At 25.6% G+C, this 26,356-nt stretch overlaps 4 protein-coding genes across 11 annotated transcripts in view; 2 read left to right on the forward strand and 2 right to left on the reverse strand.

Annotated features, from left to right (window-relative positions):
- Hnf4 (Hepatocyte nuclear factor 4) overlaps positions 1–6,876 on the reverse strand; it is a 27,213-nt gene extending 20,337 nt beyond the window's left edge. The window contains exons 1-3 of one of the 7 annotated variants that reach the window (XM_074257857.1): positions 6,568–6,876; positions 5,152–5,449; positions 4,942–5,055 (exon numbers count right to left, since the gene is read on the reverse strand). In XM_074257857.1, the coding sequence (XP_074113958.1) occupies positions 4,942–5,023 (82 nt within the window). In that variant the 5' untranslated portion in view covers positions 5,024–5,055; positions 5,152–5,449; positions 6,568–6,876. Of the gene's footprint in view, positions 1–4,941; positions 5,450–6,490 lie in introns of all 7 variants that reach the window. The other 6 variants (XM_074257832.1, XM_074257851.1, XM_074257843.1 and 3 more) reach the window with 6 other exon arrangements.
- The window catches only part of LOC141536977 (E3 ubiquitin-protein ligase AMFR), a 59,199-nt gene that overhangs the window by 21,530 nt on the left and 11,313 nt on the right, over positions 1–26,356 (forward strand). The window contains exons 1-3 of one of the 2 annotated variants that reach the window (XM_074257814.1): positions 12,085–12,490; positions 12,905–13,351; positions 21,199–21,498. In XM_074257814.1, the coding sequence (XP_074113915.1) occupies positions 21,232–21,498 (267 nt within the window). In that variant the 5' untranslated portion in view covers positions 12,085–12,490; positions 12,905–13,351; positions 21,199–21,231. Of the gene's footprint in view, positions 1–12,084; positions 12,491–12,904; positions 13,352–21,198; positions 21,499–26,356 lie in introns of those variants that run through there. The other variant, XM_074257822.1, reaches the window with a different exon arrangement.
- Positions 7,544–10,544, reverse strand: LOC141536829 (uncharacterized). Its single transcript, XM_074257593.1, is given in 6 exon segments — positions 7,544–7,690; positions 7,892–8,050; positions 8,794–8,898; positions 9,182–9,660; positions 9,663–9,803; positions 10,364–10,544. Coding segments are annotated over 6 exon segments (1,134 nt in total). The 3' UTR covers positions 7,544–7,621.
- On the forward strand, positions 16,128–17,675 carry LOC141535503 (uncharacterized). The gene is made up of 2 exons (XM_074255465.1): positions 16,128–16,686; positions 16,851–17,675. The coding sequence occupies exons 1-2, from the start codon at positions 16,665–16,667 to the stop codon at positions 17,468–17,470; spliced, it is 642 nt and encodes a 213-aa protein (XP_074111566.1). The 5' UTR covers positions 16,128–16,664; the 3' UTR covers positions 17,471–17,675.

The following is a 26,356-nucleotide window of genomic DNA, read 5'->3' on the forward strand; positions in this document are numbered from 1 at the left end:
ATTTTGATACGCATGTATTTATAGATAAATTTTCTACCATATAATTTAATAAAATATTTTTTTTTTTTGAAGACATGCCTTCTATTACAATTTACAATGGCACAAAAAAAAATTGTTTTATGATAAAATTGATCCTTAGATTAATATTTTGAAATCAACATGATTTTATTATAAAAATTTTTCAATTTCCCGAAAAAAAATATTTTGAAAAAAAAAAATGATAAAAATTTCATTAATTTTTTTTAAATAAAACGAAAGATATTTTCAGTTTTTTTAATATGACAAAAAGTTTGAGGCAGATTATTACCAAAATAATGCGAACTTTATGTTGACTTAGTAAAAAAATAAATCTAAAAATTTTCTTCTGATATTTTTTTTAAATTTAACATAATAAAACAAAAAAATTATTTATTTTAATTATTAAGACTAGTGTTGATGCGTCATATTTGGCACGAGCACTAAACAAACTTACTTAGCCGCCCCCTATTTACTGTGTCACAGAAAAATGAATCATTATTATTACAGTAGTGACTTAATGATATTAAAATGCAGTATAACTACATTAAATCACAATAACTATTATATGTTCTCATTATTTTTATTATATACCTACTATTACGATTCGATTACTTTTCATTTTAATTGTTATTATCATTACAAATGAGACATTTTCTCTAAATCGTACCATTTTTTTCTCAAGCATAAAAGAAACAAAACAATTCCATAATTATGGAATAAAATTACAACTCAAAAGTTATAAAGGATAATAAATTGTTTACTCACTTTTTTTACACATGCGTTGCACGTGCTACTTCACTTGCGGAAGATTACTCTGTTATTGATATGATTATCGGTTAATTAAAGTCACACTTCGAAAATTTTATTTTTAATTAATTATCAAATTAATATTTTCATTTTAATAATAATTAATAAAATTTTATTTCAATATTTTTATTCTAATAATTATAGAACATTCTTACCCTGAAATTTTTTCTTCTTTTAGAGTTATTAAATAAAAAAATTAGTTATCGTGAAAAACCAGTCGTTTTTTTTTCAATATTAAAAAAGCGCTTCTCAGAAATCGTCATAAAAATACGAAGATAATTATTTAAACGATTTTTATCTATTACAAGTTTGTATTAATAAACAAATATTTACGAACTACAAAAATTGAATTTGTAATTCGTCTTATTTTTATTTTATACTAAATGTTAAGATACGATCTGGGTAAACTGACACTAGAATAAATAAATATTTATATTTATAAATTTAGTCGTCAATTTTGTCGATTAGTCATAAAAAATAAAAAAATAAGTGATATAAAGTTGAATGATTATTAGAATTTTATTTTTAATGATATATTAATTAAAGATAAATTGTTCAAGTTTGTCTTGGAAAGTTTTGATTTTTTTCGACCAAAAATTGTGCTGAATATTTAGAAAAAAAAATTCTTAAGCAAAGAAATCATTCTGAAAAAATTTATCGTCTTGATTTTTTTGTACAAAAATCTTTGAAGAAATATTTTCTTAATTTAAGAAAATTTTATTTGATTCAAGATTTTTTTGCCTTGATTAAAGTCAGTGAAACTCTTCGAAATAATTTTTTTAGTTCAAAAATTTTACTCTATTTTAGTGTGTACTAATAAATTTAATAGGTAAGGTTTATAACTTAATTTTATTATTAAACGGCTTCTAAAGTGTTATCGATTTTTTAAAATAAATATCCTTCAATTTTTGCTTTAGAGTTTATATGAAAATATTATAATTCTTGAGCAATAAAATATAATACAGATATAAAATTAATGGGAGAATGACATTCACGATAATTAGAGGATTAATGCTTTCAAGTTTCACCTCCGACCGCTTATATAAATCACATAAAATCTCAATAAATAATAAGTATTAAATAAAAGAATTTATAGCTTAAAACGGAGGTAGATTTTTCATTGCAAAATTAATCAAACCGAAACTATCCAGTTTGAATACATTAAAGTTAATTTTTTTTAATGGAAAAAAAATCAAGTGGAGTAAAACTAAATTCTCGAATTACCTTTAAAAAATCTAAATTTAAATTGATCGAAAATATTTTTTAAACATTAATCAGGTGATTATATCGCTGACCATTATAAAGAATTAAATCAAGTTTTTTTTCTGCCACGACTTTTGAAAAATTAAATAATAACGAGCGTACAATAAATTTATACAACAAAAAATATCTATAATTCAGGCTCTTTCTGTCAGTGAGATGAGGAAGCTTTTATGGAATTATCTAACGTTGATCATTGTCTAATTAACACAATCAATAATAAATCATAACACACTGATTATAAACGAAGGTTATTTTATCGCAATCGTAGTGGATTATTTTCATATTGCATCGATAATTGCAGCAACCTGGATGAGATTAAGAAAATTCATTGAATTAGTTTAAGCGAATAGAAGTCATTCTCGATCTTAATGAATTTTATATTCTCACCAGACATCTATCATAAACATTTATTCTCAAAATTAATTCTGAAGTTATCTTGATATTTAAAAAAACAGTAAGTCCAATTTTTGTTTGAAAAAAAAAATTGTTGACCCAAGAAATTTTTCTTGACGTAAAAAAAAAACTAATTTATTTTCTAAAAATTAAATTAATTAAAAATTTTTTTTCTCCAGTAAAATAAATTTTTTTTTACTATATTATTGTTGAAATAAATGGTGTGAATATATATTCATAAAATATTATGTTATATGTCATTTTACTTGAGTCGCATGGTTGAGTTAAAGGTTATCTATTGACCCCTCTTTTGAGCTTACAGTTATGAAGCTATAATTTATTATAATTTATAATTTTATTATACTTATATTTACTTATTAATCTGTAGACAAGGTTTTGTATGTTTTAAGAGTGTATATTTATCACATAAATGTTCCATGTGCTCAAGTAGTTGGAATATAATATCATCAAAACAGTTTATTAATGACCGGACCAAATTAATAACAATAATTATCGTATAATTAATGATTATGATCACACAAACAATAACATCGCATTGTAAATAAGTATATATTTAGATCGATAATATAAACAAGTCTAGGATAAATATTTATTGACGTATCATGGAAAAAATAATAATTTGATGGGAGACCACAAAAACCGCGACAAAAAAATTTCTAAATGGAGACTAGTGATTACTTGCGTATATTGTTGCATAAATACAATTGTTTGTTGAATTATAGAAAAAATTTTTGCTCAATTCGACCTTAAGGAATAGTTCACCTCTTATATATTTATATATATTAATGTGACATATGATGCTTGAAGAGAAGACGGACTGTTACAGAAAAACAACATCAATACACCACGCAAGTTAATCAATTATGTTAGTGTTTTTAACCGACTGGTATATAGCACAGGTTCACATGTTGTCTCGACTGTTTAACTTATGAAAAGTTCAGCGTCGGGGTCGGTTGGAAACTTATAGAATAATTACGGCTAAGTAGATTATTCATAGTGAATAACAAGTAGGTCTTGCTAAATACGTTTTGTGTTTCTTTTCAATGGATTGTTTTACATTTCAATTGGACGAAATGTTGCCTATTAACAAGTGGCTAACGAAAATCGACTCGCTTTTTTTTTTAATCTCAATGCTAGATATATATATATATATATATATATATATATATATATATATATATATATATATATATATATATATATATATCTTGTCGTAAAAAATAAAAAAATTACTTGACTCAATAAAGTTATTCTTTAAAGACAGAAAATTTTTCAAACGAAATACGATTGTATTTGTTCAGAGAAAATTTTCTATTGGATAAACCAGCTGGTAACGTCGCTTTTAGACAGTACCGACTTTAGATACCACTTTGAGAAGGTATCGCTTAATTTATCAATTATTAAATAAAAGAAAATTATTTAAATAAAATTTTTTTCCATGATAATTTTAATGCACCAAAAATACGGGTGATAAAATAAATTAATTATCATAAATACATTATCTATAACCTAACATGAATAAAAGAGGTTTTAGAGAATGATGCTGAGAATTTTTAAATTTTAACACAATGCAATAATAATTCCTCATAATCGGTGATGAATTCAAAAGGACACTCATATCCATTCGCCAAAGTGTTGTTTTTGCATCACTTTTTATTTCACGGCCCAACACTACTATAATAACTTGTATATTTTCAAGTACAATTTAACATCTACATCATGACGAATATTAAAGCCGAGGAGGTCTGGGTCACAATGTAAGGAGCCTGTCTACTTATTGACATGATGAGCGAAGCTATTTCAATACAATTATATAGAAGTAGTCACGAAAGATGACTTTTTAAGGATAATTTATGGAAGGAGTTTTTTCATACATTATTCTCACTGTACTAATACGCTACTACTGTTATTATTTATAAAAAAAAGTCGGAATAAATTGCAGTTTTTTTTTTTTTTTTTTTTTTTTTTTTTTTTTTTTTTATGTTCACTATTGACATATTGACAGAATAGTTACCATGGAATTAATCCATTAGTTAATTAGCCTAGACGATTCATCAATTCATGATTGAATATTATTATATTGTATGACAAGCAGATGCAGAAATTTTTTTCTTTATCCCTAAAACTGAGTAACAACTGATAATTTAATTGTAATCGCTGAATATTGATAATAGTTGCATATATATATATATATATTTAAATAAAATCATAAGTAAATAAAATTTCCAGTCTAGACATTTTAATCACCGATTAAAAATGTCCATTGAAAAAAATTGTATTATTATAATTATAAATTGTTTATAAATTCATCTTTTTAACAAGAGATTTATTTTTGTACAAATGAGTCATTTCTCATATTGTAAATTTAAAAAAAAATTTTTTTGCTGAAAATAATATTACAAGACGGCTTTAACATGTATTAAAATCGAAAAAACTCACCATGAGAAGATGGCGAACCTGGCGATTGATTTTGAAGACAATCAGTGGCCAATGAACACGATTCTTTACTGCTGTCGTCCATTTTGTCGTACTTGGACTTCTGTTCCGTCAAATCTACGATTTTTAAGTACAGCACTGTAATTTTAGATTTATTGCAGTGGATTAAGATGTATTACTATTGAGACTAAAGTAAACAAGGTTTATACCTACAATGATGGTTTTATTTTATCAAAATATGTAAAGCCATGCTCACGAATTACGGCTCGTTATCAAAGATATCTTCTTGGAGTTTAGATTCTCATCTTCGAGAGATTACACTCTGTTAAATGCTTATTTTTTTTTTTTTTTTTTTTTCAACTATTTTTCTCAAGCTTCAGGCCTAAATTTGGCTTGTAAAAATTATAATTTTAACGAAAAAAATTTTTTTAGACAAAGAAGATATGTCAAAAAAAATATTTGTATAAAAAAAATATAAAATCGTTTTCTATGATTAAAAAATGCAACAATACTGAAAAAAATTAAGATAAAAAATATTAATTTATTTTTTTATAACTTTTTAAAATTTTTATCAATTTTTTAAATTGTTATATTAATGGCCTTAATTAAGATCTTTAATTATTGATAATAAAAATTGCTAATAATTGGAGAAAAAAATTATCGAATAATTTTATAGATTACTATTTTTATGTCAAGATGTTGGTTGTCGATAATAAATATTTTCTGTAAATCTGAACAATATTTTTTTATTAAAACACAAGGACTGTTTTACCGATTAAATATTGTGCTGAAATAATTCACAGTGACTGTACTGAAATTTTATTATAATAGGCCACGAAAATTTTCCACATGATTACAAATCAGTGCGCGTATAGATGAAGATGCTCATTAAAATGTATTCACTATAAGAGTATTTATTTGACCAACTATTGCTCTAAAAAACCATTAAAATATTTTTTTCGTCAACAGTTATTGAATTTTTAATGATAACATTCGTTAAAAATTTTTTTACATCAAACAAAATTTCCAAAAATACAAACAAAGATTCTTTTACTTAAAAATTTTAATTTATCAATTTCAAATGATTTTTTTAAACTTTAAATTGAATTTCTGTTAATGAGTAAGAGATAAATTGCAAATAATGGGCGAAAAAAATTTTTCTTTTGAATCGATTCAACACAAAATCTTAGACAAACATATTAGATCTTTAAAAAAAAAAAAAAAAAAACTAATTTTCAAGTGAAAATTGCTTAAAAAAATGGTAAAAATTTTTGTATTCTGCCAATTAATTCTGCAAAAATATTTCTAACTTCACAGAATTTAAATACATAAAATTAAATGTACAGTATTAAAAAACGTGGACTGAATTCAGATCGATAAAAAAGATTTCTGTAACTTTGAAAGGAAAAAAACTAAAAGTTACCGAAGATAACGCGATAAAAATAACTAAATGAATATAATTACATAAAATAAAAAAATTTACATATCAGAAATAAGTAAAGCAAAGAGTGGCGGTAAAATATGTTGAAGGTGGTTCAGCGGTCGATCTTACCGATATCGATATCTGTGAAGTAACTTGTTGGTTTAGGGTTTATATTGTTGTAATCAAACTCTAGCCATCTCTCTCACCTGGTTCGCCACGTGGGTATCCATATGAATTTTTTCAATGATCCACCGACGGCGCTTCGTAAACTTGACAATAATCGACAAAACCACGTCACGATCGATGATAAATCATAAATAATTGAACGTTATTGCACGCGCGTATAAACCAATTGTACTGGTACGGCCATGATACTTAACTTAACTCTTTTTGCTTTTATTTCGACAGAATCACTAGAGACAGATATAGACGGATGGATGTGTGCATGCATGTACGTATGCACACTTGTATGATAACCGACCATTTAACTATGTCTGTGCGCATACAAACTGTACGATGATCAGTGCAATGCGTAAAGACGGCAATACGCATACTGGAGGTGTAATTATGTGCGAGCGTACTTCACACACTTTATTATGTTTGTATTGTAGTTACACTACTCCCGATTCACTTGTCTCCTAAGCTATGTGTGATTTTTTGTCTTTTTCTTCTTGTCGCTAAGAATTAATTATGATTTGCATAAGATAGTCATTTAATATTGTAAAATATGCATCCACACTTTTTATAGGATTAATAATAAGTTACATTTTTTTATCGATTATTACGTCGTTCGATTATGAAATAATTCACATTATTTATCTTTATTTTTAAATTAGCTTATCAGTTTTTCTGAATTATTTGCTATTCAAAATTTTATCAGATTAAAATTTTGGGCAAGTTTCAAAATTAGAATGATTATTACTGCAGAGAATAAAACTTTATTCTCAAGTCGCTGTTATCGACTGTAAATACGTATTATTAAATTAAAAAGTGGGGGATTAAATAAATAAAGTGCCGATGATCGGTATAGGTGAATATATAAAGAAAAATTCGGTTGGCTGCAGATAAAAAGATTATTAATATTATTATAATTAAATTAATTTTTGATAAATTAATATTGATAGACTTATAAAAAAATTTATATTATAATTTTTACGTGATCGAAGTCTATACTTGCAATTGATGAATTTATTATTTGTCTCAAGATCTACAATATAGTTATTTTTCACTACCAGTTACTTAAAGTGATATTATTTATTATTAATCATCATCATCGTTACTATGCACAGTATTGAGGATTGCAAAATACGAATAAGAATTTTGTATAACCTGAAAAAAATTAATAAAATTATTTATTGTTATAAATATTGATTTTTAGATTACAGGGTTGGATTTGGTAGCTTTAATTTTTTTTTTTTAAGCCACAAATTCTACCCTTAATTTTTTTATCGCTTTACGATTACTAGGTACTCCAAATTTACTGCAAAAAAATTTTCCGCAGTATATAATTGTTAATAAAATAATATTCACCTTTAAATAGGTCGCTAAAGACAAAACAAAAAATTTCCCAGCTGTTATTTGCAAAGGAAGTTTGCTTTCTATCAAAGAATTTATTAGAAGATGACGCTCATCTTTATTTAATTGAACTTCCCAACCAGAATTATATTGACTAACCCGCAACCTTTCAGTCTGTTTGGAGTCAAAATAATTAACAAATAAGTTGACAAAAATATTTACTAAATAAATAAAAAAAAAAAAAAACAACAACAACATTTTTCATTTTTTGGGATGTGCGGGTTGCTAGTGAGCAAATAGAAGTATTTTTAGTTTAATAACGTTTATTTAAAATAATCTATCTAGAATTACACGCGTGTACTTCTATAAGACGAGGTGAAGCTAATGGGTTTTCGGGACTGACTGATTTTCTCCAAGTGTCCATCTAGGCCTCTGACCAGTGTGGCCATTGAAAAAGGCAGAAAAACTTGAACGCAGTGAAAAATTTGAATGAAATTCGAACGCAGTGAAAAGAGAGAGGCAGGACAATTGCGAAGAAAAAATTGTAAAAGGCGCAGTTCTTACTGCTGTACAATGTAACAAATCTATCTCTATCTATTAATAATGAAATAATATTAATGATTATAAATAATAATAATTAATAATTAAATAATTATAAATAATAACAATTAATTACTCAGGAGTGGATGGAAGATATGCCCCCACAATTTTTTAAATATTTAGCAATAATTTTTTGATTATTAACAAATATTTATTAGCAGTAATTAATCCTTTACTCTTAAAAAGTAATAAAAAATTTTTTTAATTGGAAAAATTCATTTAAATATTTATTTCAAGCATAATTATTTGACATTGCCTAAAATTTAACAATGAAAGTGATTTTGAAATGAAAACAATTATTAAATTAATGTAATTACTTCTTCTATTAATGAGTTACCAAAGAAGCACCAGTAAAATAAATGTGACAACTCTGCTGATAATAATATTGAACTTTTAAAAACGGCTGCTTTATTGTTTTTATTCTGTGAAAAAATAAAAAAATCATTTTGATTATTAATGACTCACTATTTAGTAACAGTGGGGTGTTTTGTTCAGAAAGATTTTTTTTTTATAAAATCTTGAGATGTAAACATTGGGGAAAAAAAAAAAAAAATTTCTCTCAAAATTTAAGCTGTTAATTTTTTAGAACGAGCTAAAATTTTAAAGAAATTTTTTTTTTAATTGTTTTAACGAGAAAAAAAATGTCTTTCTTCAGATAAAACACCCTGAGTTACATTAATAATGTTTATATTATTACAAACATACTATAACAATTTGAAATAAACAGAGACAGACAAATGAACAAGTTATAAGTACTGTAAAAAATTGCAGAGCACTCAAAAATTCATTGTATTCTGAGACATTATTAATTATTCTACGATAATGTTTCAAGCACGTCTTATATCTGAGAGCAAACGAATCTTTTTTAACATTTGCTTCATTATCATTGAACGGTATATATGATTTTATTAGGGTTTGTTCATCGGTAACTTTGAAATATCTGTAATTCCTTATTACATCATAATTTTCTTTGCTCATTTTGAAAGTCGCACGAGACAACTCCCAGTCTTTACAATGTTCAAAATTAGCTTGCAGTACTACTAGTTGAACATTTATCCATCTTATTAGTTCAATAATCGATGTTTCGATTATAAGTATCCACAGGCAACTTATGAATACAGTCCAAAATTGCATGAAAAAAGCTATTTCGTAGGTCGGACTGACAGTTGTATCGGACGGAAAATTCCACGTAACGCCAACTTTGTATCTGTTTCTGCGGACATTGCTGTTAGTGCAACAACAGTGCCTGATAATATTGTAGCAATGGCAAAGAAATCAAAGTTTTGATAAAATAATGTTGTTCTTATTTTTGTTAATACACCTAGATCTTGAAAAATCAATTTTATTAGTGATAAATATTATGCTTGATTATTAATTTCTTATTATGTTTTGTTTTGTAAGAAATTAATTATAAAAAATAATAATTAATTGATAACATATACACTAGGGTGTGTCAAAATTCAATTTCCGTGGAAGACCTTTTAAAATTGGAATTTTGAGTCCTGTTTTTAATAGGAACTGTGTTTGAGCATTTCTTGAGATATTTTGTGGTGAGACGATTCATTTAATTTTCGTAGAATTTTTTAACAATTATTTATTTAGAATTATTTAACAAAAATTAAATAAATCGTCTCACCATAAAATATCTCAGGAAATGCCCAAACACAGCTCCTGTTAAGAGCAAAACTCAAAATTCCAATTTTAAAAAGTCCTCCACGGAAATTGAATTAATTTTTTTCTATGTTCTAAAAATTTAAAGGTGAAAAATTTTTTGAGCAAATAATTAAAAAAATTAAACTTACTATTATAACACATAATATAAAATAATAAAAAATTATTATCAAAATCAAATGATTAACAAAACTAAAAAATAATTCGTTGATTTACCTGAAGAATAACGTAAGTTCTCAATATTAATATGAATATCTTCAATAAGCTGACGAATGCTTCGTTGATTTTTAACCACCGCAAAAGTCTTAATAAGTATTCCAAGCATTGGGAATAAGTAACCCACGTCATTGGTTACTGCTTCTAAATCTTTTATATTGACATATACATCGGCAGCCATTGTTGCAAGAGTTAATATTACGATAATCCAATTGGTTACTCTTATTGCGGCGTTGAAAATTTTCATAGCAATTTTTGGAGAGTCAAAATCAAAAATACCAAGCCATCTTTAATTAATAAAAAAATTAATTTGATATTTACTATTGCCTAAATTAATACTTTTTTAAATATTTAACTGGATTAATTTTAACGAAATATCTAATGTTGTTCGATGTGATCTAATTGGCGAAATTCTCGACATTTTTGTTGAAAATTTGTAATTAGAATGCTTTTAATTCCTCTAACTTATATTCCGATCATCAGGAATAGACAACTGTAGTGACGACTAGAATTTTTTTGTCTTTATTTTATAAAGAGGATAAAAAGTCCGAGTGAATAATAAATAGCTTCGTTTCTATTCTAGCAGTAAATTAATTTTTAATTAGAAAAAAACTCTTACTAGACTTTTATTGCCAGTTTATAAAAAATAAAACTTTTTCCACCCCACTTTAATGAATAATTAACTAAATGTTGGCGTTTCTCAACTCCGTCAATAAATTATTTTTATAAAGGGATAAAAATCAGCGTGGATAATAAATGAACTCATTTTTATGTTCGCAATTTATGAATTGTTAATTACAATGCAACCGATACAAGAAACTAAATTAAAAGCGATATTTTTTCACCCCATTTTCAAATGAATAATTAACTACATGTTCGCTTCTTTTATATCAAGTTTAAAAAGATTTATGCTATAAAATGTAATTTTTCCAAGGAAATTATTTTAATATTGGGTTTTTTTTATGAAGTTTTGATTTTAAAAAAATTATCAAGTACTTTTAAAGAAAGTTATTTTAATTCACTGCGGAAATTTTATTTTTTTTTTTTTTCTACAAGACAATTTTGTGTAAATATTTCATTGAAAAAAAAACTAAAAAAAATTTTTTTTAGTATTATTAAATAATTAAAATTTTAATTACATACTAAATGTTAATCCTAATCATACTGAAGTTAGTTGTCAATTTTAAAAATTTTTTTAACAAATCAATTGCAATAAAAAAATGCTTCTAAAAATTTTCACTTGTAATTTTTATCAATTTTTACATGTGAAACTTTTTAATTACATTTTTTTTTTAATAATTTAATTGCTAAAAAATTCTAAAAAAATTTTTAATGTCTGTCAAGTTCAGTATTATTAATTTGAGCGCCTTTAGAATTTATTTGAATTATTATATTAGCGCGCGCATTTTCAAATTTAACCGTGCGCATGCGCAGTTGACTTTTCATGAAAATTGACAACTGGACCTAATTTCGGATATTTCGGAGGGACTCCGATTGCACAGATGGCGCCATTATCCACATCCTCTTCATTTGTAATCGGAATCTGGGTAAAAGAGGCCGTCTTATTTCTATTTCGGGTAACAAATACAAAGTTTTCTTGAATAAATCCCAAAGATGGCGCTGCAATTACTAATCTTATAAGATTAATCCGAAATTTCACCGATTGGAGTAAAAAGTATAACAAATACGTCAATGTATATAAAACCGTCCCACACTCGCTCTGTTCAGTATTCATATTAAACGGAGCACGATAACACGTATGCGGTAGTTACAGAACATGAAATACTTCGTTCGTTAAACTCGTGACAGAAATAATATTTAAAAACATATAAAATAAGACCAAAACTGTACCGGCAGTTCCCAGTTCAATAGAAAACTCAAGTAATCTCATCCCGGCGTTACACTTCGTTGTCCAAGTCGCTGAATTAATACAAGTATTTCGTCAAATATAAATTAATAGAGCACACAAATATATTCACATGCTTTACTTGTCGAGGTAATACTCGCCAGGGGAGTAATTGTCAATGGAACTAAAAAATATTCGATTAAGTTATTGTCATTGCTCTTTCTGGAATTTCTCAGATCGACTTGTGGATAATTGAAAAAAAAATTATTAAATGTTTGTATGTAAGTACATATTTCTATATAAAAAAAATTATTTAGCAAATATTTAATCATTTTTTTTAACAAATAAATTTTTTCTGAAAAACTATTTTTAAAAAATTGCATTTATAATTTTTTTAAATTTCTAAATGTCAATTTTTTTTTTCTCATTTATTTTTGCCATAATTAATTTGTTAAAAAATTAATAAATTAATTCTCATAAAATTATTTAGCAGATATTTAATCATTTTTTTAACAAATAAATTTTAAAAAAATTAAAAATACAATTTAAAAAAAAAAAATTTTTTTGGAAAAAATTTTTTTGTTCAAAAAAATTAATTAATGTATTATTAATTTTAATGTCACAATTTATATGCATGTATAGTTGGTATAAAATAATGTGTGAATATTATTGACTGTAAAATTATTTTTTGGCAGATGTAATCACGACCTTGAAATAACTTCCTTGAAACAAATTTGCAGTGGATGCATTTTCTGACACTGAGGGTAGTGTGAGAATCTTCGAGTTGAAAAAAATAGCCAGATGCTGGCTGACAGCTTTAGTAAATAGCACACAGTCGTTGAAATCAAGAGGACGTTGATTAAAATTAACAAAGTAATTTTAATTACACAATTAATTTTATTCGGTTCGGAAAAGTGATTTTATTATTAAAAGTTTATTTTATTGTTATTATGTGTATTGTGATGGAGTGAATCTTTACGTGGGCGTTAACGATTAGTTTTTCTTGCCTGTGATTTTGGTTATGTCCTAAATAAGTACAAGTTAAGTACACGCTGCAATTTTCCAAGTATTAATATAAAACATTTTAACATATTTCTGGTTAAATTGGATTAGAGGAGTTTAGTGGCCATTAATAACACCAGGTGAGGAAATTTTGTTATTACTTTATTTTATTGTCAATAACAGATGTTTTATATTTTTTTTTTTTTTTTTCAAAAAAAAAAAAATGCTTCTAAAAATTTTTACTTGTAATTTTTATTAATTTTCACATGTGAAACTTTTTAATTAAATTTTTTTTATGAATAAGAAAATTGCTACAAAATTCTAAAAAATTTTTAATGCCTGTCAACTTCAGTGTCGTTTGTTTACAATTAACTAAATATTATTTATAGATATTGCTTTGAAATATTATTTTGCGTTATAATCTTTTATTATTAATAGCAATAATTATTTTTAGACTTTTGAAGCTGTGAAAAAAATTTATCAATAATTATTGAGAAATTTAAATACTATTTATTTCAAATCGTTCAATTTAATTTATTAATAATTATTAATAGAAAAAAATTAATTCACTAAATTAAAACTTTTTTAAATTTTGCTCCAAAAAAAATAATTATTGACTAAAATAAATTTTTTCATGCTCCAAAAAAATTTCACTCTTCCTTACAATTTTTTTTATTAATATAATCTAAAAAAATAAAATTAAAACACAGTTTGTTTTATTAAATTAACAAAGAAAGTAACTGATACAATTGTTGGTTAATTAATAATTGATATCGTTTAAATATTGCATTGCGCATAATCTATAAATAACTCAAAAAGAATTGACTGTCAATTTAATGATTCCGGCTCACTATAAACTTGAATTGGAAATTATATTTACAAGTAATTAAAAAAAAAAAAAAAAAAAAAATTATTTTTTTCAATGATTCATTTAGTTTCTCTTTAACATTTTTTTCCAAGATAAATTTCTCTAAAAGAAAATAGTGAACCTCGTTTCTCGTTATAAAACCACGTGCAATAAATTTTTATCTGTCACTAATTTAAGATAAACAAAATTATAATTAATGAATTTATTTTTATAATTTTATCTTATCATAGAAAAAATATTAAAATGATCATTACAAAAGAATTTTTTTTTTTTATCAAACTCTTTAAAAATTTTTCAAAACAAATCAAGAATTTTTATATAAATAATAAAATTTATTTAAAAAATAAATAAATTCTCCAATTTCTGATCCTAGATCAGCGAGTAATGAACTAATAAATATGTTAATTGAGTTAGATCAAATTAAGCAATCATAATTATACAATAAAAATGTATTTACAATCACGGAATAGAATGAATAATTAATTAATTATTTTTTTGTTCTAGTTAACGTGAAAAACTTTCCTTTTATTTTCAATGATTTACTTTAATATTAATCTAAGTATGAAACTAGCCGATCGCCAGTGAAATTAAAACATCGAAGCTTGGCTTCAGGAGACGGGAACTGAACAACATCCGGGCATTATTTATATTCCAGTTAGATCTTGAATAAAATCGGGTCGATCTCCATCATCTCACATCACTGAACTCTCCTCTTTCCTCTTATTACTATCGTTTAATGTATAATTGTCCGTATCCTACTTCCAGGAAGACTTACAGGTCGTTGTACTGTGAATCATAAATTATTTCGTCTACAAAAATCTTATCTTTTTATTTTTTTTCGATAAGTATTTTTTATTTTTATTAATGTTGAGGTTAATGCACTAATAAAAAATACTTTCGATTAATAAAAAATTGATTGAAGCTGTTTTAATTTTGCTGGAATTAAAAAAAGTTTTAACTAAAAAAAATTATTAAAACTTATATAAAGAATTGATGTAAGAAAAAAAACAAATCTTGGACTTGATTCTTCAAATATTTGGCAAAAATTAAAGCGAGTTTGGCTTGAACAGAATAAAATGTAAACCTCGGATTTAGCATCGTTAATATTGAGCTTGCTCCCAGGTTTTAGTAACAATTTAATTATTTAAACCACGATTTGAACCAAGACAACTATTTGCATATTTTGTGTATCTGTACAAGCACTAGGGTGATTCAAAAAAAAAAGAATATTTTTTTTTTCGTTTGGTACTCTGAAAAATAGGTTCCTAGACACCTCTAAGAAAGCCTCTCCAAGCATGAGTTCTTAATTGTAACGGGAAGGTCCTCCTTCTTACAGTTTTCTATTTTTTCTTATTATCAGATAGAAAAATTTATATCTCGCTTCCAACTACTTGAAAAAATATCTTGTTCCTTAGATTTTGTAGGAAATTGAATGCTCTACAAAAAGGTCTCTTACGATTTTTTTTCGTAAACCCAACCGTTTAAAAGATATTAACGGTTAAAGTTTGATTATTTTTGGGAAAATTTTTATTTCTTATGAATTTTATAACTCAATGAAAAAAATCATTATGAATGATGAAACTCATAGTTTTGTAGGAAATTTACTGCTCTATAAAAATGGTCTCTTATGATTTTTCGATCAAGTTGAGCGTTTACGAGATATTCATCGTCAAACATCAATGCATATCAATTTTTCTAGTTTTTGATCAATAATTCGAAAAATTTCAATTTATTCTGTGAGTTTCAAGGAAATATAGACAAATTTGAGTTTTTATTATAAAAGCAACTCCTATAGATGTTTTCTGTTCAAAAATTCATTTGAAAGTTTTTATTCTAATAATATTTTTTTAAATTTTATCTTTAATAATTTAAAATCTTAATCGCGTTGTCATTTATTATTATGAAATTTGTTCAGTGCGTATTTTTAAATTGTTTTTCACAAAATATACATAAAATTTTCGTTCGAGGGGATTTTTGTTTTGAATTCCATTTCTTCTTCTGTTTGTCTTCTGAAACTAACGCCATCTATGTTTTTACTCTCAACTATCTTCAGTATCTACCCATTTAATATCGTATTTTCAGTGTTCCTAAAACTGATCATCTTGAATACGTAATAAAATAATTCATTTTAAATAAGTCTTATAATCATCACATAAATTTATTTATCATCAATTAACCTACAATGAATAAAGAAATACGTTTTATCGGAATACCTCTACAAAGAATTTCGGAACGTAAGTTACCAAAAGTGAAAGAGGTTATGCGTGTGTTTTTCTACCAACTTAAAATTTTAAAGTATTCAATCAAACAAAGTGCTAAAAATTCAGTTGACCAAGTTATTGAACTGTGGAGAAAAAATCAGATTCCAACTAGTGGAGCTCCTAATGCAGTCAAAAAATTTCTTCGCTATCACAGTCAATGGTTAAAATTACAAAAAAATTTCGATAAAAATTATTCGACATTGTGAGCGAAAAATCCTTAAAAGTGCTTGATGATAATATTAGAAAGTTGTATTTGGATCAAAATTCGGTACCCATAAAGAGATTCTTTCTAATAATGTACCTGTATCAAACTTAACCACAACTATGATGGGAATAGATGAGAGTAGTAAGTATCTGAGATATTTAATTATTATAAAGTCAGGTAGTAGTGTAACTTTTCATAGATGACTAGATGACATTTGACTAGACAATTTTTGGAGTCCTTTCTTAATTATTTGTCATCAAAATGAATAAATTCTATACATTTTCTTCGTTTAATTTATAAAACAGATCTTATTCCAGACTTAGATCAACCGTCTACCAGTCATGCGATTGTTCCAAGTGAAAAATCAGAGTCGTTCTCTACGTATACATTAAGTGGAGTTACAAATTTTGGATCTGATTCAGAGTATGAACCTCCAATTCCGACAAAACGAGCAAAACTTGATGTCTTAACTCCTGAAGTCATTTTTGGACTCGACCGAGCTAATGTCAGCAGTAGAAATGCGATGTTTATTATTGCTCCGGTTTTACTAGCAGTAGGTATTAAAATTGAAGATACAACGCTCAGTTATAGTTCAATTCAACGAGCTCGTATGCTTCAAAGAGAAGACATTGCTAAAGGACTTAATGACAACTTTAAGACACACGATAAATACGTTGTGCATTGGGACGGAAAAATGCTGAATGACCTTGTTGGATCAAAATCTGTGGAACGGCTACCAGTTATTTTAACTGCATTTGGTACCGAACAATTACTTGGGGTTCCAAAAATGAATTCTGGGACGGCAGACAATCAAACATCAGCCATTTTATCGACATTGAGTGAATGGGGTATTACTAATTATGTTAAGGCGATGTGTTTTGACACGACGGCAGTTAATACAGGTAACTTATCAATGATAATTTAATCTAAAAATATTTAATTATTAACGTTCTAGTTTAATTTTTATTGCTTACTGAATTTCACTTTTGAAATTATTGAGAATTATTTACTCATTTGGATTTTAAATATAATCTACAATTTGTTGAAAATATTAAATTTAACGATAGTTATCTATTTTCTTTATACATGAATTCATAACGGTACATGTAAGGCAATTGAAAAGACTTTGGGAAGAGAGTTAATCTGGTTACCATGTCGTCACCACATTTTTGAGATCATATTGAGAAGTGCATTTGAAGTATATTGGCCTGTGTCATCTGGGCCAAACGTACCAATGTTCGGAAGATTTAAAAATCATGGGATGAAATAAATAAAACTAATTATAAATCTGGAATTGAAGATACTGTTGTTGCTGATATCATTTTGGATAAAAAAATGAAATATCTAATTTAATTGCACAATCCTTACAGGTATGATTTAACTGCGATTTTAAGAAAAAAATTTTCTTGTTTCTGACAAATTTTTAATTGTTTTTGATAGTTACTACAACCCCGAGATGACTATAAAGAATTGTTGGAATTATCGTTGATTTTCCTTGGAGAAATGCCTCAAGAAGAAATTTTTTCAAACGTCCTGGTGCAATTCATCATGCTAGGTGGATGGCGAAGGCAATTTACAGTTTAAAAATGTTTCTATTCAGAAATGAATTTAAACTTTCTAATAAAGAATTGGACGGTCTTCGGCAAATTTGTATATTTATAGTTACACTGTATTTAAAAGCTTGGTTTTCATCAACTTCTGCAACAACTGCTGCTAATCATGACTTGCAGTTTTTGAAAAATTTATTCGAGTACAAAAATATCAATTCATTGATTTCTTCAGCAACTTGTGAAAAAATGATTTTGCATTTATGGTATTTAAGTGATGAACTTGCCATTTTATCATTATTTGACGATACCGTTTCATTGGAAGTAAAAAAATATTGTTGGAGCTGTTAATACTCGTAACGGTACAGATTCTAAAGCTAAAAATTTATAATTGATAAAAACGATTTGAATTCATTAACGCAAAAAGTCTGAGTGACTTTGTTTCTAAAAAGTCTTTAAATCTCTTTAAAATCTTTGATTTACCATATGACTTCCTTGATAAAGATATTGAATCGTGGCCTACTAATGACAGTTACATTGAAAATAAAGAATACTTTAACCAATTGAAAGTTGTTAATGATTCAGCAGAACGAGCTGTTGCATTAGTTAGTGAGTATAATCAATGCTTGACAAAAATGAAGAGCAATTCCAATACTTATTGCAAATTATCAAAGAACATCGAAAAAACTACCCAAACTGCAATAGAGGAAATTATTTACAGTAAAAGTGTACCGTTATGTTGAAAATATTGAAAATTATATGGCAGTTGATAATTAAATAAATAAATTTTTCGATAAAAAAGTGAAACACATGTGAAACACACTAAATTGAATTATATATTTAAAAAAATGCACTAATTTTTGTTTTAATGTAATCAAACATGTCCAAGACTAAAAAAACTAATTAAAAAAATAGTTCATAACATATTTCTATTCATAGAAACTCAAATTTGTCTAAATTTCCTTGAAACTCACAGAATAAATTGAAATTTTTCGAATTATTGATCAAAAACTAGAAAAATTGATATGCATTGATGTTTGACGATGAATATCTCGTAAACGCTCAACTTGATCGAAAAATCATAAGAGATCATTTTTATAGAGCAGTAAATTTCCTACAAAACTATGAGTTTCATCATTCATAATGATTTTTTTCATTGAGTTATAAAATTCATAAGAAATAAAAAAATTTTCCCAAAAATAATCAAACTTTAACCGTTAATATCTTTTAAACGGTTGGGTTTACAAAAAAAAAATCGTAAGAGACCTTTTTGTAGAGCATTCAATTTCCTACAAAATCTAAGGAACAAGATATTTTTTCAAGTAGTTGGAAGCGAGATATAAATTTTTCTATCTGATAATAAGAAAAAATAGAAAACTGTAAGAAGGAGGACCTTCCCGTTACAATTAAGAACTCATGCTTGGAGAGACTTTCTTAGAGGTGTCTAGGAACCTATTTTTCAGAGTACCAAACGAAAAAAAAAATATTCTTTTTTTTTGAATCACCCTAACAAGCACATACGTCGGAAAGTTGATTCTAGAGATGTTTACGTGAATAATTGGGACGCTGTCAACAGTAGAAACATTCACCTTATACATTATCCAATCGCTGACGTAACTTTCCTTAAAATTGAATGATATATTTTTTAATTATAAAATTATTCCTTTTAAAAATTAAAATTTTTCCTTTATTACATAAATATAAATAATTCAAACAGATACTATCTTTCTAAAAATAAATAAATAAATAAATAATTTAATAATTAAAAATAAAAATAAAAATAATGTATCGTGCCTTTAAAAGACTTTAGATATTTTTCAACAAGTTATAAATAATCGTTAACTTTTTCTTTAAATAAATGTTTTATTTATTACCGATTGTGTGATGAAACAATTAGTTTATTTTTACTGAATAGTCATTACGAAATTTCAATAATTTTAATGCCGGGTGAATATTCACCTAAGGTTTATATTAATAAAGCATGGCTAGAATAATAATAATAATTGTTTGTTTTAATTATTATATTCTATTAAAAAAATTTTTTTTTATTGCGAGCATAACAAAGCACTTTGAACCGCATTTCCGGGTATAATTCGATAAGTTAAATATAAATATATATAGCAGTTACAAGTTATAACGTATTTAAATTGTACGATTTACAGTTACGAAAGCGTCAACGATTCGCTCAATGGTTAGCTCTTACGTGGTCTTGGGGGTTGTAAGAAAGCCTGTCGAGTTCAACCTACACGGATTCTAGATTTTATATCTACGCATTAACTATTATGTGTCACGTGACGGGTCATATATGCATATCATCGACTTTACTTATATTTCAACAATATTGTTATATTTTTTTATTGATAAAATTCGGTATCATAAAAAATATTTATTTTATTTGTTTTTAATCAACCAATTATTATTATTATTATTATTATTATTATTATTATTATTATTATTATTATTATTATTATTATTGTTATTATTCAAAATTTTTTTCTCTTAAATTAATCTTTTTTTTTTTTTTTTATTTAAATTAATTTTTTTAAATAAATATTTTTAATAATTATAATCTTTAAATTAATTTTTTTTGAGTGTAGATTTTTTTTTAAGTACTTACATTGCAATTGTATGTTATAATTAAAATTAATTTAATCAGGATTTTTTGACTCCAAAAAATTGTCACCTACTGTCATTAATATTACCATAATAAAACATTACTAACTTTTATTTAATTAAAAAAAAATTATAAAACACAAAAAATCAATTTTGCTGGACATTTAAAATACATTCTGTTATTTATCAATATCATAATTAATTTCTGTTCTCATTAATAAGTGCATGTATAATTTTACCACAAAGATAATATAGATTAATGTAAAAACAAGATCTTTAAAAGTCGACTTTTTATCAATTTGTTCTCATACATAATTCCTAAATGCACTTTATACTTAAACTGCAGCCTCTTTAATATGCTTCTTTTTACAGCTGGTATATAAGCGAATAAAACTACCGTTCAAAAGCCAGTACTAACAATAATAAAAGTTAAAAAATGGGTGATGTAATAAAAATTTATTTATTTATTTATTTATTTTTTTTTTTTTTTCAGAGCGAATAAAGAGCCGAAAGTAAAAAAGCGACAATGCCGACGGTGTTTCTAGCCCGATTACCAGTTCCCAGTTTCCGAGTTTACACCGTAATTAGTGTTGCTTTATGGTCATGTTCGGTTTATTATGCAGCTCAGATAGTTAAGGATCCTGGATGTCGCTCAAATAATACTCCGATTACCCTCCACAATCAAAATAATAATGGAACCGAAAGCGGGAATGGTTCACATGACTCGAGGACACCGGGTATGCACTTGAAAGAACTTCTTGCCTGTATGATTCAAGAACCCGTTTGCTTTTGGGTGAGTTTTTTTTTTTCTTATTCATTTTACACATATTTGTTAGGTTTAAGGGGATCCGATTGTTGCCGACTTCTTGAAAAATTCTCAGTAATGAAAAATTTATATCGCAATTCATGATTAATAATTTACAACTTGCCACGTGTCAACGATCGAATCCCTTTGAATAATTAAAAAAAAAATTCTATTTTTCATTGAATATCCGTAAAATTCTTCAATTTTTTAAAAGAAAATATTTTTCTTCCTTAGTAATAATCTAAAAATTTTTAAATTAAATTTACCTCAATCTTGTAAAACAGATGTTATTTATTTAATACACAACGTGGTATTCGTGCTTAACAAGTCAGACTATACAATAGTGCTTGACTAGATTTACGCCGTGAGCAGTTCAAGGTCGTTTTTCTCTACTTGCTTATATTGCTTTTAGACTTCATCTCGTGTATTTACAAGTACACTACATATATCTAATGATATATGCCGTAGAAAAAGATTTAATGATGCCTTCCAAACTGATATTTCTCGCGTGAATATACGTACCTATTTGTAGAAAATTAAATAGCACAGTAGTGTAGTGCAATCACTAAAAATTCACAGGGCAAATGATTTTCTCTGAACATTAAATGTAAAAATATTATTTTTATTATTATTAGTGACGATAATTACGAATTATGAATAAAAAAACTTTCAATTAAAATTTTTATTACAATATAAATATATTTAAGGTGTTAAAAAATACTTTGAAAATTTATCACAATAAATTGACCATCCGAAATTTTAAGAAGACACAAATCCAGGTCAAAACTTGAAATAATTCTAAATTTAACTGAAACACTTACTTTATAATATAAATACCAAAAAATAATAAAATTTTTTTTATCTCTTAACTATCTAAATAAATTATTATAATTTCTGGCTTGTATTTAAAAGATCCGTATGTTCTGCAGTACAAGTAAAAATGACTTTTGCAATTTTTTCGGATGATAAGCAGTCATTGTTAAGCCTCTATTAATATAATATATGATATACGATATAATATTTGCACGATATATGATTTTAGTCAGTCGAAACGCGGGAGAAGGACACGTGTAGAGTGACATTTAATGAGTTTGAATTACTTATACAAGTCATTTAATGATAGCATAAAACGATAAGCTTGTCAGATTTATATGTGATATAAATTTTTATTAATAAATGCGAATTAATATATACGACTATTTCTGTTCCGAATGACGTCTAATTTTATTGCAGTATCATTGTGACTTGTTCGTTCTATTTTTTAATACCGCTGTATATTACCATCCTTATATTTATTATTATTTTGCTTTATGTCAACAGAATGTGCCAAGAAATTTGAAAATATTTAAATTTTTCCGTTTCATTAGTAGTTAAAATTTTTAATCTTACTTGATTAGATAAATTACTGTTTTTAAAAAATTCAATAGCCACACCTTTGCGCTTGAAGTGTGCGATTTCGTGTTAAAACATACTAAAGCTATAATTGAGCTAAAAAATTCTTGAATTATTTTTTTTATCAAAACGACAGAAGCCTTTTAAAGTCATTAAATTTTTTTTTAAACTTATAATTTAAATACACACGAGTTAATAATGTATACAAATATTTTTAAAGAAATAAAAATATCATCTATGATTCAGATCCGTAAACATTGACAGCCTCAGAAAATTACTTTTTAGTTACTACTGATATTACAAAAAAATTCCTCGGACTTTTTGCAGGTTTAGTGACAATAATATTCAAAGATAAATTAAAATTTTAATTCCTTAATTATTAGAAAAAAATAGCTAATTATCTTGACAGTAAAATTTTAAATGTTTCACTCGATATTTTTATTTAAAAATTTTTTTTTGATATTAAGACGATGTAAAGATAAAAATCAGAATTTTTAACACGAAAATTTTTATTACAAAATTTAATATCACGTTAGCAAACAAAAAAATTTTTATTATTTTCAGTGACTATATAAATATGTCAAAATAATAAATATATTGTTAAGATGACATTTCTTATTCATTATGTTATTGATTCTTGAATAACGGGTTCCTGGTTATTATATACTCCTCCTGTGAAATAATTGTTTATGTCAAGAAACTGGTCGGAAAGATAAGCCATAAAAAAATCTTCAACATAGATATAAATAGTTATATTTTTCGCGAGTAACGACCTACACATAGGCACACTGTTTTCAATACCAGTTAGTTTCTTTCCATCATTTCTGATGTTAATAGAAGGAAACTTTCCAGAACGACTGAAAATAACGACTATCCACCAGGTCGGCCTACCCTAGAAATTAAATTACTCATACATTCATATGTTATTATACTTATACTTGTGCTTGTACCTATTACTTGGAATAAATTTTCAGTTTTTTCTTTACTGATGGAAAAACTCTCAGAAAATCTAGAACCAGAATAACAGTAAAGTATTACGTTCGCTGCTTTTAAATTATACATTACACCGCTGTCTTAAAAATAAAAATGTGTTGCGTTTATATGTACCAAGAATTGATGTACGCAAACCCGCATTACAATACTTCCCACACAATAAAAACGGGCTTTGATGTAACTTAGAGAGAAACATTGAATTAAATTGTGAAGAAAAATTACACCCACATAAATAAGATAATTGCGAAAGATTTTCGAGCATTAAATTATGAATGCTGTCTCGTGTCTTGAATACGAATAATTTTATTTCTTTGTAATGATCCTAATGATAATCCCGATCTGATGTTAATTATTTTAAATTAAATATTTAAGCAGCTGTTAAGATTGATCAATGAAAAAATAATTACGTGATGCGGTGACAGTAATAATGAATTTTTTCTGTTTGCTCAGTTGTACAATCGCTTTGGTAAAACTATTATAAAAATTGCATAATTATAAACGTGTGAGTAATCATAATTATAAAACAGTTATTGATTTGTTCGATAATTTATTTCTTATTATCTTTTATTATTTTATTTATAAACTTATTATCAAGTATAATAAACTCTGCGGTTTGCGGTATTAATATTTCTTTTTTTTGCAATTATTTTTCTGAAGGTGTAAGCCATTTAAATTCATAAATTTACGATACAATTTTATGTGGAAAATAATTTTTATTTTATACGCAGTAAATTCGTTCATTTTTATCAATTTCCGGTTTTGCCCTTGAAAAATAAATTGATGGGATAAATTTAACGGGAAATTATTTAGCACGTTTTTAAATCTTTAATCTAGACTTTAAAAGCTTTTTTAATTAATTTTTTAAATAGACACATCGTCTTAATAAATATTAATATAGCAATTTGCGTATTTTGTAATTACATTAAATTTAGCTGTCACTTCACAATTGTTTTAATTTTTTTAACAAATAAATTATAGCAAAAAAAAAATTGTCTTGCAGAAATTTTAATAAACTAAAAATGCAATTTTTTTTAAATAATTTTTTGGAGCAAGAGAGAAATTTTTTCAAGACAAGAAAAATTAATTTTGTTGGATTAAATAAAATTTCTTGTGTCAAAAAAAATTTATTTTTTCGCTCAAGAAAATAATTAAGAAAAAAAATATTTTCTTAGCTCAAATGACCTTTTTTTTTCTGTGAAATTTTTCTAATTAAAAAATCATATACTCTAACAATCAACGACAATCTTTTCTAACAATTTAGCATTTTTAATAATTCAATAAATAATTTATTAACTTAACTTAATTCCCAAGAGTTGGATAAAATTTTTTATAATTAATTAAATAAGCTTTTACATTTAAAAAAAGATTTATTGAATTTCTATTTTTATCCTCCACTTACCTAAAAGTTCATTAAACGTTTATGTTAATTAACAACTGGGTGATATTTAAATACATTTTTTTTGCATATCTACTTTTTATAATGCACACATCGTGAAAAAAATCTTTAACGTAAATGAATTACAGGTTATATTTGTATATATGAATTCTTAAATTCTTTATAAATAGCTTCTTTTAAAGATAGCGAATAAAATTCTTATCAACTTTGTTCTTCGTGGGATTTAAATATTTTATTTTCATGTTATGAATCACGTTGCAGTTTGCAGTTCCAACTGGTGCGGAAATCCGTTGTGTAAATTTTGTCAGTTTCTTTTTCTCTATGATCTTTTTGTCTAGTTTTTATTTTTTTTATTTTTTACACATACTTATACGAAAATATATAAGATATTTTTAGACTTGACACAGTTTAAATGTAAAAATAAACTCGTTTTTTCGTAAAATCAATAAAATAACAAGATTAATTATCATAATTGGATATTGAATATTTTCTTAATCAATCATCACTATTATTACTCATCGGGTAGAAATAACATTCAAAAATTTCAAATTTAGACCCTTAAAAATTAGCTCTCAATCATTGAAATAAAAATTTCTGTACACTGATGACATTTTTAAAAATTCTAGAACTTTCAATCAATTAAATATGAATTAGTATCTCGGAATTTGCAAGTAACAAACTTGTTTAATTATTGTTTACTGATTTAATGAGCGTATATTCACAATGACCCGAATGAGTTGACATAAACAAACTATAATAATATTTAATGCTGTACATTGACTTCTACGCCATCGATTGTTCATTTAATGTTTTATTTATTTGTTATCAATCTGTTAAAATTATTTTCTTAGGGCTCTAAATTTGTTTAAAAAAGTTTGTGTTAAAAAAATAATTTTTTTTTTTTAATAAATAGCATTTAAAAAATTTGAAACGTTAAATTTAAATCCTCGTACAAGTTGCCGAATATTGTCCTCCAAACCCAATTTTTAGGACCTTGAATCAATGAATAAAATCAAAAAAATAATGAAAGAATTATTTTTATTAAGTAATATGAATAATATGTAC

This window comes from Cotesia typhae, unplaced genomic scaffold, assembly GCF_013202065.1.
Source record: "Cotesia typhae breed Kobodo isofemale line unplaced genomic scaffold, CoteBio_Ctyphae contig_123, whole genome shotgun sequence".
Classification (NCBI taxonomy): domain Eukaryota; kingdom Metazoa; phylum Arthropoda; class Insecta; order Hymenoptera; family Braconidae; genus Cotesia; species Cotesia typhae.

Bases quoted from the DNA above. Each gene is read 5' to 3' on its own strand.
- LOC141535503 (XM_074255465.1), top strand. From the start codon at position 16,665: ATGATGGGAATAGATGAGAGTA. The intron at 16,687-16,850 runs GTAAGTATCTGA...TTTATAAAACAG, and splicing joins GATGGGAATAGATGAGAGTA to ATCTTATTCCAGACTTAGAT.